Source organism: Emydura macquarii, unplaced genomic scaffold (genome assembly GCF_026122565.2).
Source record: "Emydura macquarii macquarii isolate MOO-44397 ecotype Brisbane River unplaced genomic scaffold, CSIRO-AGI_Emac_v2 contig_2768, whole genome shotgun sequence".
Classification (NCBI taxonomy): Eukaryota; Metazoa; Chordata; order Testudines; family Chelidae; genus Emydura; species Emydura macquarii.
The window spans coordinates 49,020,914-49,034,279 of NW_027132905.1; the positions used below are offsets into that span (position 1 = coordinate 49,020,914).

Sequence of the window (13,366 nt, forward strand, 5' to 3'; positions counted from 1 at the left end):
CGCGCCAGGTTCTGAGCGGGGACTCAGCCTCCTTCAATTCAGCGCTGATGTGAGTTTAGCTCTCTGCCAGCCCGTACAGTGACTCAAGCAGAGGGAGACGTGGAGAGAACCAGTGTGGCCAGCTCGTGTCATTGTAAGGGATCAGTCCGTTGTGTCTCCTTACTGTCCCGGCCAGGGCTTTGACGCATTGTGACGACTGGTCTCGTGCTCCACAAGTTCGGACTTGCCTCTCCGTTCTCTCAACAGCTTCCTTTGCAGCTGCCAGCTGCCCGCAGCACATCCAGGGCTCGTTCATTGCCTGCGTGAAAGAGCAGGGTGTCCGGGTGTCTTCTCCCAGGCCCGGCACAAGGATGAGGAATCTCTTCGCAGTCACCTTGCTGGTCGCCTGCAGTAAGTACACAGACTAGTGACTCCCTAGCTATGTCATCGCTGTGCTCTGTAACTAGCACGTGCCCCTCAGAGCAGAATCCCCGGCGTCAGGGGAGCACAAGCGAGACCCAGTGCTTGGCCCGCCCAGGCCACAGCTTGGCATTTGGACACCAGGTTTCCTCAGCCCTTACCCGGGCAAGGCCCACTTTGAGGTGAGCAGGAGCCTCACCTGAGTGAGGCGTCATTAAAGGTGCCCCCCTTGCATTGCTCCAGAGAAGGGCTCTTCATTCCTGCTCTCCCACAGGAGAACAAGCGGGAGAAACAGGGTAGGGAGGAGTTGGTGTCCTGGCCCTGCCTCCTCCTGCGCCAGTCCCCAGAGCAAGAGTGGTGCAGTTGTGGGAAGCGTCTAAAAGCCAGAATGAGGATGGTGCATCCCCTTTGCAAGGAACACGCCAGTAGAAGACTTGAGCTCTCTGGTAGAGCAGTGCAACTCCACAGTGCCCCTAGCAAAGGGCTGTGACATTAACGCCGCATTCAGCCCAGGGTTCTGTAATCCACGCAGTGTGCCCACCACGTGCGTTAACGACAACAGGAGTGGGGCAAGCGATGTTTCCGCTAGAGGACACCATCCTTCCTAACACGCTTGCTGGCTTGCAGGTCTGGCTGAGGCACAGGGGAGTCTTCTGGAATTTCGAAAGATGATTAATCAAGTAACGAGCAAAAGCGCCATCCTGAGTTATTATGGGTACGGCTGCTACTGCGGGTCTGATGGCAGAGGGGAGCCGAAGGATGCGACAGATTGGTAAGTTGCCACCAGACTTTTAAACGTATCTCGCTCTTCAAGCAGCACTGTCATTCCCACGGGACTGGCCAAAGGCATTTGTGCAAAACCCCAACCAAACAAAACGCCCTGAGCCAGTCGAGCCCCAGGATTCATAAGGGAAAAATTCCCCCATAGCCTGTCATGGAGAGAAAAAGGCTGCTTCTTAAATAGCCCTATAAAGTGCAGGAGAGGTTACGAGCCAGGGTGCTTTGCAGGAGACTGAAGGGATGGAAAGTCTCTTAAGATGCTCAATGGCTTCTACAGCAAGCTCAGTTTCTGCCAACTACTCTCCGGGGCATTTCTGGTGGGGTGTCCTTTGTTCTAGTCAGACATGGCCCTGGTTCAGACATGAACAAATACAGCTATCAGTGTGAATGTACTGGATATGTACAGGAAATCCAACGAATGCTCAGGCAATGGCCAGACATGCTTGTGTAGAAAAGATCTGCTCTCCTGGAGGCTAGTCTCTTTCTTTGTAAGCTGACCTCTGATGTGTGCCTCTATCCTTCCTTCCTTCTCCCTGGAGGTGCTGCAGAGGTCATCACTGCTGTTATGAGAGGCTAAAACCTAGCGGCTGCTCCTGGAAGAGACAGCGGTATAGTTACACCTACAAGGACGGGAACATCCTCTGTGGTGAGTTCTCTCCCCTGAGTCAGGTTGGGATTTGCTTTGCGTCTACTCACTAAGCAGCTGACTGGTTTGGTTCTTTGCCTTGCTCACTCTGTGTCCTCCTTCCACATGGCCAAAGGTTCTGCCTTATCATTGATCCAGAAAACAGAAGAGAAGGGGGGAAGGGCATCCTGAGGGTCACTGGAAGGACCCTGGCTGTTTTGCCGTGTGTCATTGACCAAAAAAGTGAATGTCCCGGAAGTATTAGAGTTGCCACGCCTTGATTCCCTGAAGGCCCTGGTTCAGCTTCTGACCCAATGACTTTGGCCACTCGTCCGGCTGATACAGATAAATTGAGGTCCATGCCGTTGACTGTATAGGGGTGTTTGGAAGAGATCTTAAAACCTGAGCTTCTGTCAGATGTTACTTGCCGTCAGCGCTGTGGCAGTGCGTCAGACGCGTTTGCGCTCGCACAGCCCCAGCGTAAGTCACTCCGCAAGGCACAGGGCCAGCAGGGAACCAAGCCGTGAGAACGAGTCACCTTCCTCCTCATCGCAGTGATTGTCCCATGAAAAACGTGCTTCTCTCTCTGTCTTGGCAGCTTTGGGGAGCTGGTGTGAAGAACAGGTCTGTGACTGTGACAAGAGCACTGCTCTCTGCCTGGAGAGAAACCTGGAGACATTCAACAGACGCTACATTCGCTACCGAGACAACAAGTGCACCGGATTCACACCCACGTGCTAGGGGTCTCCCTGTCCCCAACCCATCATTTTACTGACCACCCAGCTGATCAGAGTTCGCAGATGCTGTTTCCCCAGGACCAATCAGCCAAGAGTGGGACTGAAGAATGGACTGTGACCCCTGAGTGCTTTTCTATAGAGTTGATGAGAGAAATTTGAGGGAACTGCTTTTAAATAGTCCATCAGACCTACTGCAAGTGGCTCACACCAGACTAGCAGATCACCATGTCAGACGGCCAGTAGCCAATATAGGAAGGATGGTTGAGACACTGGACTGGGTTCAATTCCTGGCTCTGGCACTGATGTCATGTGACCTTGAATAAGTGCAGATTTTTAAAGATACTTAGGCACCTAATGCCCATTGAAATCTATGAGAGTTAGGCGCCTAAGTAACTTTAAGAATCTAGGTCCTAATCACTCTATGCCTCAGTTTCTCCATCTGTAAAATGGGGATAATAGTTCTTCCTTTGTCTGTGTATGTAGAGTGTAAGGGGCTGTCTCTTCCTGTGTGTCTATACAGCCCCTAGCACAAAAGGGCTTTGATTTTAGTTTGTCCCATAGGTGCTACTATGATATAAATAATAATATGGTACTAAAAATGGTGAATGGGGACCATTTGGTTGAAAAGAGATTCTCCCAGGATTGCTGGCATTAGCTCCCCATTGTTTAATGTTCTGATTACAAATTCATTTCCTTTAGTTGCCGTGCTGTTTCCTTTCCTTTGCTTCTAAATAAAGGTGAGCAGGACACCTTATTGTGCAGCAGGGACAGTCCATTGAACTGATCTTGTTTGCCCCCCCCCCCTTCTATTTTTGTAGAGCAGAGTTTGTACAGCACCTAGCACAATGGGGCACTGCTCTGATTGAGTGTTGCTGTGAAGGCTTCTTCTATATTAATCACAAAGCAGCACTACACAGGGCTGTGTCCTGGCCCTCTCTTACTTTCATTTACAAGCATTGTTGGGAACCACTGGGGCGAAGACACTCTGGAATGGAAAGCACAGGGCTGCCTGACGTCTATACCTGGCGTCAGCCCTCCTCTCTGGAAACGCTTCAAGCAAGGCCTCACATAGAGAGAGGCTCAGTTTTTACCCTGGGCAGGCAGATAATAAACGAAGAGCAGATACTGCTTAATATGTTCCCCAAACCCACAGAGAAACTGTTCTGGGAATAAAAGCTCCCGCGTCCTGGAGCATGTACAAAACAGGGGGCTGTGAGTGCAAAAGGTTCGGGTGTTTGTGTTCATCAGGACGCGTGCTGAAGGCATTCAGGCCCGTTTTGGGTATGGCCACGCCAGCTTTGGCACACTGCCTTGTGCTTTGGCCCAGGTATATCTTGCCTGCACAACTCAGGCACTGAAGTTTGAAAATCTGGCCTGTGGGAACATTTTAAGTCACAAAGTCACACAGGTTGATCCTAGGACAAAGCACCCGTTTTGCTTTATGTTTTGCAGACCATTATGTGAAAATAGGTCCCTTTTTTGAGCCTCAAATTGGGGAAAAACTTTGACTGCCAAGTAGTTTTGCATTTCGTAATGAGGCTCTCACATCCCATTGGCCCTCTCATGGGAGGTAGGCACCTAATTACCTTTGAGCATCTGGGCCTAAACCCTTATGGCAACAGTGCCTGGGAATCCCGGACACACAGCCAAAGAACACACACATTTTGGTGAGAATTGTCAATATTGGTACAGCCTTTCTTTCTTTAATTGAATAAGGCGGAGTGGAGCCATGGAATGGCCATATAACCAACAGCAATAAAGGTGCAGTCAGTGCTGTATGCTGCATGCTGGCGTCTCTTTGCTGGACAGTTATTTTCTTCTCTAGCCTCTCTCAGTTGAAATGAAGCGTTTGCCTGGCATCCCTTTACTTTTCCTGTGCTGTAAGTAAATAACCAGGCCTGTGGCATATTTTTAATTTCTCCTGATTTATTTTTTTTTGGAAACTCTGACAAAGCAGCTGCAGTCATAAAAAGCCTTAATGAATTGCTTGAGACAGAGTAGTCTGGTGCAGTGGTGCACAAACTGGGGGGGCGTCCCCCGGGGGGGGGGGCACGCAAGAGGTTCTCTGGTGCGGGGGTGCAAAGAAACTGGGAGCCAGTGGGTCCCACAGGACCTGCTGCCATAATAGCACGAGCGGGATAAAAATAGAGTGGGTATTGCGGGGCGGGACGGGAGTAGGATTTTTTAAAAATCACCCGCCTGTTCTGCAAATAATGTGAACGCCCCAGCCAGAAGCCGCAGCTCTCTGGTTGCCCAGCTCTGAAGGCAGCCCAGCCACTAGCAACAGTGCAGAGGTAAAGAAGTACTTCCGATTAAAAGTAATGGGGGGAGGGAGGCGACAAATTCTGTGAATGGGAAGGGGCGCGCGGCTGGAAAAGTTTGCACCCTACAGGTCTAGTGGATGGAGCCCTGCGCGGGAACCCGAGTGACCTGGGTTCTGTTGCTGGCTCTGCCACTGACATCCGTCCTGTGCCTCTGGTTCCTCCTTTGTCTCTCTTGCACACTTAGTTTGGGAGCGACGTGGCGTACGTACTGAGCGCAGCACAATGGGGAGGGCTTCAAATTTAGGCACAATTAACTTTATCTGCATCAAGTCAGGCAATTGGTCTCATCTTCGAGTCTTTCTTAATTCTGTGGAGGACCCGGCATCCCCGGACCAGCTGGTGTGGAAAGGAGAGGGCCAGTGGTTACTAACCTGAGTCGATGATACGAGGACTCAGCCGTCAAGAGGAGGGGCGCGATTCATGGGAGAGATTCATGATGAGAGCCCTGCGTTCCAGGTGGATAGAGCTCTCCACACACACACTATCCCCGTCTGCAGCATGATCAGCGAGGCGGGAGGGGGATGCAGTAGGGACTGACATGAGAAGTGGGAGGTGTTTTTTTTTTCTCCAATCTTCCTTTAGACAGAATTTAATTATCCCCAGCTCTTTGATTACAGTCCTGCCCTCAGCGTGCAGTAACCTGATTCAGTTTGCGGACATGACTAGGCAGATGACCGGGAAAATCGCACTGCTGAATTACAACGGTTATGGATGCTACTGTGGACTGGGAGGATCCAAACAGCCACTAGATGAGACTGACTGGTAAGTCAGAGCACAGGAGCTACGGTCGATGGGAAGTGCTACCACAGCTCAGCACCTGTGTTGCCCTCCTTGCCCCCAGCACAGGAATTTTCAGCATGCCCCTTGATTTGTTAGTGAGGGATGCAACGTGGACAAGACGTCAGAACAAAAGACTGGGAATCAGAAAAGCTGGGTTCTACCCACATGAAATTGTGTCACTTAACCTCTCAGTTCTTCCACCTGCCCATGGGAAAAATGAGGTTACTGCATGTCCACTCTTCTGAAGAGCTTTGAGATGCTTGGGTGAAAAGTGCTAGATACCCACAAAGCATCACTGTGGTGTTGAGGATCTAAATAGTTCAGTAGCCGTCAGTCAGGGTGTGATGATCCCCGACTAAGCTGTCAGCGGATGTTAAACTAATGGCATTTGCTTTAAAAAAACCAATGGAATGCCAGGCATTCAGGGAAGAGGGTTTTTCAAGGGAATCCTGGAACTGCAAGAGGAGGTTGGCTCCAAAACCTGCTTCTGGGTCATCTGTTCTTCCACCTTCTGGATTGCTATCACTGATACAAGACTCTGCCATGTCTCTCAGCTATGTAGGTGCACATTAAATCTGAGGGAAGCATGGGTTTGTGGAGTCCAAAACTAATCACATACAAAGAATAAGGGATAGTTGAGTGCCAGCAAGTGGCATATGCAAAGACAACAAAAGGTGTCTTCATACCCCAGTCTTGTTGGTCTTCGCTGACTATGTGTCCAAGGAAGGTGATGCAAATCCTCGCAAACCGGTATTAGTTTAGTGCAAATTTAAACCATGGCTCCTTAAACAGCTCTGAGGTCCTTTTCACTCCTACCAGATGTTTCTCACATGACGTCATCTAATTCTTTTGCCAACAAAACTCTCCAGTGTAGACCAGCCCTCAGTAGGGGAGGAGATCTTCAGTTCTCAAAACATGGGTGAGGTCAGGTACTACTCTCTGAAGTCCCTGGGGCATTCGTGAGTCTGAAAGGCAGAATTGAAACAGGTCACAAAGGCAGTTTTTTCCTCAGTCCTCAACGGCCTCTTTAATCTGATGGTATCCAGGTACCGAAGCAAAATGACTCAAATATTTTACTTCTGACACTTTATCCCTTTTATGTGATCTGCGAGGAGGGGCAGTTGCTAGCTAGCTTGAACTGTCTGTGGCTTGTCGACTACAGCTGGGGAGGCCCAAGGAGATGCACTTTGCGCAAACAGGCCATCCTCCAGCAAGCGACTGAGCTTCTCTTTCAGCGCTACCTGCTCTGCTGTCTGCACTGATCACACCAGCATGCATAAAAAAGCGGAGGCCTCAGGCTAGCTCTCAAATCACTCCAGAGAACTTTGGGCTAATGACTCAGCTACTAGATGTTAGTTACAGCAGAGAAACAGGAAATGGATCTAGACAAATTCTGCATCCTTGTCAGGCAAATGTGAGTCACATTTAATCATGCCCTTGGCTGGAGCTTTGTCGAAGGTGACTGGCAAGGCCGTGTGTTAACTCCACTTTCACTGGAGGCCCTGAATGAAAATAGCTAGGATGCTCTGTTTGGAAGATGTACGCTGGAGCCCGTAGGGGCAGGTCTTGGTCTTGTGCGTATAGCACCTAGTGGTTCTGATCTCATTTAGGGACCCCGAGTGCTGCCGTAATGCAAACAACTAGTAATATTTTCCCTGCCGCCCCCAGCGCTGTACTAATGCCGACTCTGTTCATACAAGGTGCTGTCATGCTCACGACTGCTGCTACGGGAAGATGACTACACGTGGCTGCCATCCCAAAATGGAATTCTATTCTTACTCCATCCAGTGGGGCAGCATAGCCTGCAGTAAGTGAGACCGTAGGGACCGGAATGGCTTCACCCTCTGTCTGGACAGGCAATCTCTGGGACTTTGCCCGAGCAGCCCGTAGACCAGCAGGCTGGAAAATGCTATTCAACTGGCTAACAACGGGAAGGTGCTTGAAATAGGGAACAGGCTGTACAACTCCTGGTTATGATTATTATTCAGGTGATTGGTTAAGTGAGACAAGCTTCCCTATGGGTAAAACTCCCCCTGCACAGAGGGGTCAGGACAAGGACTCGCCATTTATGCCTCACTAATGCCCTATTTTAAAAAGTGAAGGGGAGCAAAGGCCTTTTTGGTGGCCCCACGCCTTGGTGGTGAATCTCACCCTGAGCTGAGTACAGTCCCAGGACCCTGCAGCGCCAGAGGGAACACGTCATCTAGAGGGACTCAGAGAAGTTGGCAAACAGGCAGTCTATGCTCTCCCTCGCTGTGTCACATGCAGGGTGATTCCTTGCCTGATACTCATATGCTATTTTCTAGTGCCAGGAGGCACTCACCCAGGAGATTCAGATGTGCCTGGGTGCCTGGGAATCCAGGACAGGGAGCAGAATCTAAACACCAGCCTTGTGCTCGATAGTGCATTGGGGTGAGATTCCCCTCCGTGCAGGGCTCCAGTCTGAGACCAAGGCACGGCTTAAGTTATTTCAAGGTCTGGCATGGGACTAAGCTGATGCATAGGATACGTGCCAGCCTTCTGCACCAGGGGGAATTTCATCCTCTGGGCAAGAATGGAACGAAGCATCTTCCTAGGCACCGCGTGTGCCCAGCAGCTTTGCACCCAGCACAGAGTGGGGTGCTCCGGACCAGCTCTTCTTCTTCCAATCTTCCCCCCAGCAGCATTTTCAAAACAAATATAAAAGGGAGAGAGATGTTCACTGCAGGCCTCCAGCATCTAGCTATGGATCTGTGATTTTCTTGTTTGGTAATAAGCTCTGTGCACCATATATCACAGAAACCTCTGTAAAGAAGTCATAGGACTGGAGGCGAGGGGCTGGTCCAAAACCCACTGCAGCCTGTGGAAAGGTTCCCATGGACTACAATGGGCTTTGGACAGGGCCCAAGTGACTTTCCCACATCTCCACTGGCTTGACTGCAGTCTTCAAGCAAACTATGAAAGCATCCGCATATGCTACAGCAGTTGATTCAAGCTAATTCCCCCTGGCTCTACTGTCCTGGTCTTGTGATTCCCTGCTGTTTTATTTTTCAGGTGGGAAAACCCTCTGCCAGAAGCTGATCTGTGAATGTGACAAGGCTGCTGCTGTGTGTTTCCAAAAGGCTGCCCGTACCTACCACAGAAAATATCTCTATTACCCAAATATGTTGTGCAAGGGAGCCTCTCCCCCCTGTTAGGCTCCTACAACTCCAGCCCTGCCTCGTTCCAAGGGTAGGTGCTGTTTAACAGTTCTCCGCTCCTTTTTTGGCAAGACCTCACAGCATTTCTCAGCGGGGTTCTGAGCCAAAGTTCAGGGAAGTCAACGGGAGCCTTTCCCTCACCTTCAGTGGATTTTAGACCAGGCCCTGTAAGTCCAGGGAAAACCTGTTCCTACTAATAAAAATAAAAGCCAGCTTCTCAACTGCAACCATTGTGTTTTCAGCGTCTGAGAACCGGCGTGAAATTCCCGCAGCTCTGCATACAGGCTTGGGCCAGGTTGTGTGATTTACCTGTGGCGGGAATCTCTGAGATAAACCTTAGCCTGGGTACAGGCGCTTGTGTCCTGTTATACCTCGCTGCGCTGCCTCTCCCTCTCCCTTCTCCAATGGCGACGTTACCAGTCAGCACGGCCCACCTCCTCAGTGAGGCTGGGTTTTAGCGCCAAGTCTTAGTTAAGCCCGGCAGGAGAAAGGCTAGTCAGAGACAGAGCAGGTTTGCAACGGGAAAGCGAGACAAGCTGCTGCACCAGAATACCTGAGCTGACGTGTGTCTAAATCAGTGGCGCAGGCCCAAACTGAATGTACAAACTGGTCTTAAAGGGGGAGATTAACTGTGTGCTGGAGTGTGACTGAATGTATAACCCCTCCCCCTGCAATTAACCAGGGCTTAACAGGAGCCTGAACCCTCTGGGCAGCACCTGGAGGGTGTTAGGCATATCAGGGGCTCAAACCCAGCTGGGGAGGAGCAGAGTCTTCATAAAGGAAGGAGCAAAGGGCGGGGGGAGCAAAGGAGACCAGGTGAGAGGTAGCTTCCTCTCACGGGTTAAAGGCTTGGAGCCAGCACTAGAGATGTCTCAGCCAGCAGGAAGCCTGGAGGCCATGTGCTGAAATAAGAGCAGGAGATGAGGGTTTCTCACCACGGTGAGCCCAAGACAGGCTGTGGGAAAGTACCGGGAGTGGAGTGGGACTAGAAATACTTGAGCTTTCTTTGCATGAGCGACACTGAAGATCCCAGGTGAGAACCCCCTGGGTCTTAGTAAAGCCTAGGAAGAGGGGCTGGAATGTGCATATGGTTTGATGTGAATTTGGGAGTGGCGCACCCTGAAAGGAGTTGGAGACGAAAGCGTGACCTGGCCAGAGGGCCCAGTCACAAAAAGAGGCAAGCCACCAGAGAACCAGAGCAGCTGGCAGAGTGCGCTAGAGAAGGAGCAGCTGCTCTGCCTCCCCCAGCCACCAGGAGGCCTGCCAGGGGTGAGTCAACATTTCTACAGGGTGATTTCATGTGCTGAAACGTTTTATGCAAAGACTTAAATGGCATTTGGATACCTCAGTCACATCCAGTTCATTGGCCCTGGCTCCAGGAAAGGAAAAAAGTGCTCTTTACTAGTGCATTAGCTCACTGGAGTTAGCTTAACATGATTGGCACTCTCCTTTCACACGCACGTGGACACAGTTTAACACCTTCCCAACTGTGGCAGCTGGCTGGCTGCTCGCCTGGGCTGCCCCACAAGACTAACTCTGCTGAACTAACTCACTTTTAAAAGCAAGCCTTTTTCATGGCCCAGACATCCCCATTCAACATCGCCAGCGTGATTCCCAAGCACTCGGATAGAGGGAGCCAGGCCCCCACAGTCATGAGACTAGCATCACCATCAAGAGATTTTTAAAATAATAAAATTGGGGCCTTTTTGATTGCCCTTCTGGTTTTTGAGCTTTTAGGGTTCATGGTTCCAGCCATGAGAGCTAGAAACGTACTTCCTCTAAAAATTCCCTTGAAATTCTTAAATTGAATTCTTCAAATTATTCCTTTAGCTAATCAGAGACTTGACAGGATAACATCATCTCCTCCCAGGTGTTCATGTGCCCTCAATGTACACACACATGAAATGATCGCATTATTTATTTTGACACGTTGCCTAACCCCTAAGGACCCAGGTTAACACTGTTGAGCTGGGATGTAAAGTGATGAACTAGATTGTGAAAATGCTGTTTGCTGGGGAGTTAATAATCTAACAAAACAGCTGCATTACGAACATTTTACTAGCAACGGGTGAGTGCATTATGGGCTCGTTTCAGCTAACAAAGCTTGTAAGAGGGGGAGCGTGGAATGATGAATGAAATACTTGAGAAATTGTCTCGGGGGTTTCTTAAGTGTGGGGCACTCAGAAGTAAAATCTCCACTGAATTCATGATGGAGAATAGTTGCATTCATTTGGGTAACTCTCTCTAGGGTTTTATTCTAGATGCCTTTCTTTTGGGAGCGGACTGAGGTCAAATGTCATGCAGATCACTTTTCTCACCCTTTTAAGTTGCTTGTGACTTTTGTACATTTTACTTAGGACAGAGAGCAAAACTGAATCAGTTTCAGCTCTTCCTGCATTAGTACAATGGCTATAGCATTTGGGATCTTAACACTGCAGCCAGCGTATGTTCAAAGCCCTAAACCAGGCTTTCACTGACAGCTTTTTTGTTCAGTTTCATGGCAATAATATTGTTGGTTTAAAGCCCAAACCTGTAAACACTTGCACATGTGAGTAACTTTGCACACAAGTAGTCTCATTTGATGCTTCATAACATACTGGTAAACAAAATGTGGACATACGGAAACAACAAGGTCTTAGTAATATGGACCCAGATCCTCAAAGGTAGCTCTTAACTTCAGTGGAACTTGGGAGTTGTGAAGGGAAAAGAAGATGGGGTCTCTGTTTCTGCTGAGAACTGATTTTTAGAAATGGCTGCAAAAGCCTGAGATGGAAAGGGCCTTTCTAGCAGAAGTTTAAATCTGAGAATGTTAAGGGTTAACAAGATAGTTATGGAACCTAGACGCCAGCAGGGATGGAATGCAGAGAAAGACCTTGTCACTTAGATAAGGAAAGTTGAAAATGCTCTGCTGGGAAAATTCCTGGAGGGCTAGTTTTTTTAGTGTGTATGACCATGGAAGCTGTGACGTATAAAGATTTGTGTGCAACTATAGAAGCTGTTAGAATTTAGTTTTAAGCAGTCGTTCCTTACATTTGAAGGGACCACCTTCTTTACGTAAAGAATAAAATCTGACTTTGCTAATCTGTTGTTTGGCTAATTCTGGATTATCCGCTGAGCAATGGACTTGTAAATAAGGACCCCTGAGTTTGGGTTCTTCCACAGAGTCTAATACCGTTGCAAATCTGGGCCATGGTACCTGGACACAGTAGCGTCTGTGTGTTAAAAATGCAGCGGGGAATGAGATTGCTACATCCTGTGCTCTGCTACTGAATCTTTGAGAGGCAAGGAGAGACCACCATTTTGGGAAGGTAAATTACAAGGTGTGTAAGGAGTGCAAGGTGGAGTAGCGAGATTCTAGTGCACACTGGAAATCTGTCATCAAAAGCGCAAATTCACTGACACCAAATAAGCAAATATAAAATATTTAGAATCAGGGTGTGACCTCCATTGAAGTGATTAACTTCAATTCTTTCTTGTCTTGAGTAGAGTACACTTCCTGGCCAAAGCTTGTACTCAGACAATACCACTAAGGGACGCATCCTTGCGAGGAAAGCGTTGGTTTGTTTTATTTCTTGGTTCTCATGAGATTAGTATTGTACCACTGATTGTCCCTCTCTCTGTGACCCTCGTTAAATTGCACGTAGAAAACTGCAGCCACTTCTGCGCACTTGGAGACCACAGAGATATAGAAAGACTGAAGGGAATTAAAAGAACAATTCTGGGAAGGGGTCAGAGGGACTGGCTTATAAAGAGAGGCTGAAAGACTTACGGGACCTGATTCTCTATTGCCCTGCATGTCTTCAGGTAATTTATACTGCTGTGAAAGGGGTATTAAAAGCTACCAAATCCATGAGGGTGCATTTTATACCTATGTTGCACTGGTGTGGATGATGAAACAAGGTTCAGGGAATGCTTAAACATTAGTTAAATTGGAGCAAGCATGAAATCTAAATTCCCAATGATTGTGAAGGAGACTGGCTGCAAGACCAGAGACTGCATGGTCCAGTGGGTAGGGTGCTGAAGTGGGGCTTAAGGAGATCTGAATTCTATTCCTGGATCTGCTACTAACTTGCATGACCTTGGGCAAATCATTCCATCTCTCCTGCCCAGATCCTCAAAGGTATTTAGGCTCCTAACATCCATTGAAATGAAACCTGTGATGATCTGGGCCTTTGGCCCTCCTTTTCCCCTCCCACCCATTCTCTGTCCCGGTTACTCCACCGCTACACAAGGGGAGATGCAGATGAGAACGCAGAAAGGAAGCTGCTCAATAAACATGGTGGGAATCTACAGCCTGAGATCGAGGGGAAAGAGCCTTAGGGGAGGGAGTGACTTGGATTTACTGCCCTTCTCTTAATCTCGTTAAATAATTGCAGCTGAGTTTGAAAAGTTGCCTGTGGTTGCTCTATCAGGTGTGTGTTGCAGGGTGGTTAATATTGCTGCTGATAGTTCTAGTCTTGTTTTGTGTCTGATCTAAGGACTCCTCTCGTTTCCTAGCTGGATAACATCCCTCTGTGCCCCACCCAGGCAGCTCCCCCTTCC

General features: G+C 48.9%; 2 protein-coding genes across 2 annotated transcripts; both read left to right on the forward strand.

The window, feature by feature from the left end:
• Positions 1-350: 350 nt before the first annotated feature.
• On the forward strand, positions 351-2,545 carry LOC137165968 (group IID secretory phospholipase A2-like). Its single transcript, XM_067567518.1, has 4 exons — positions 351-390; positions 1,027-1,171; positions 1,719-1,825; positions 2,403-2,545. Exons 1-4 carry the CDS (start codon positions 351-353, stop codon positions 2,543-2,545), a joined length of 435 nt encoding a protein of 144 aa, XP_067423619.1.
• A 2,978-nt stretch (positions 2,546-5,523) lies between these two features.
• LOC137165405 (group IIE secretory phospholipase A2-like) lies at positions 5,524-8,821 on the forward strand. The gene is made up of 3 exons (XM_067566663.1): positions 5,524-5,627; positions 7,346-7,452; positions 8,679-8,821. The coding sequence occupies exons 1-3, from the start codon at positions 5,524-5,526 to the stop codon at positions 8,819-8,821; spliced, it is 354 nt and encodes a 117-aa protein (XP_067422764.1).
• The last annotated feature ends 4,545 nt before the right edge of the window (positions 8,822-13,366 follow it).

Coding starts and splice junctions, on each gene's coding strand:
- LOC137165968 (XM_067567518.1), top strand. CDS start 351: ATGAGGAATCTCTTCGCAGTCACCTTGCTGGTCGCCTGCA. Junction 391..1,026: donor CACCTTGCTGGTCGCCTGCA/GTAAGTACACAG, acceptor GCTGGCTTGCAG/GTCTGGCTGAGGCACAGGGG. Junction 1,826..2,402: donor GGACGGGAACATCCTCTGTG/GTGAGTTCTCTC, acceptor CTGTCTTGGCAG/CTTTGGGGAGCTGGTGTGAA.
- LOC137165405 (XM_067566663.1), top strand. CDS start 5,524: ATGACTAGGCAGATGACCGGGAAAATCGCACTGCTGAATTACAACGGT. Junction 5,628..7,345: donor CCACTAGATGAGACTGACTG/GTAAGTCAGAGC, acceptor TGTTCATACAAG/GTGCTGTCATGCTCACGACT. Junction 7,453..8,678: donor GTGGGGCAGCATAGCCTGCA/GTAAGTGAGACC, acceptor TTTATTTTTCAG/GTGGGAAAACCCTCTGCCAG.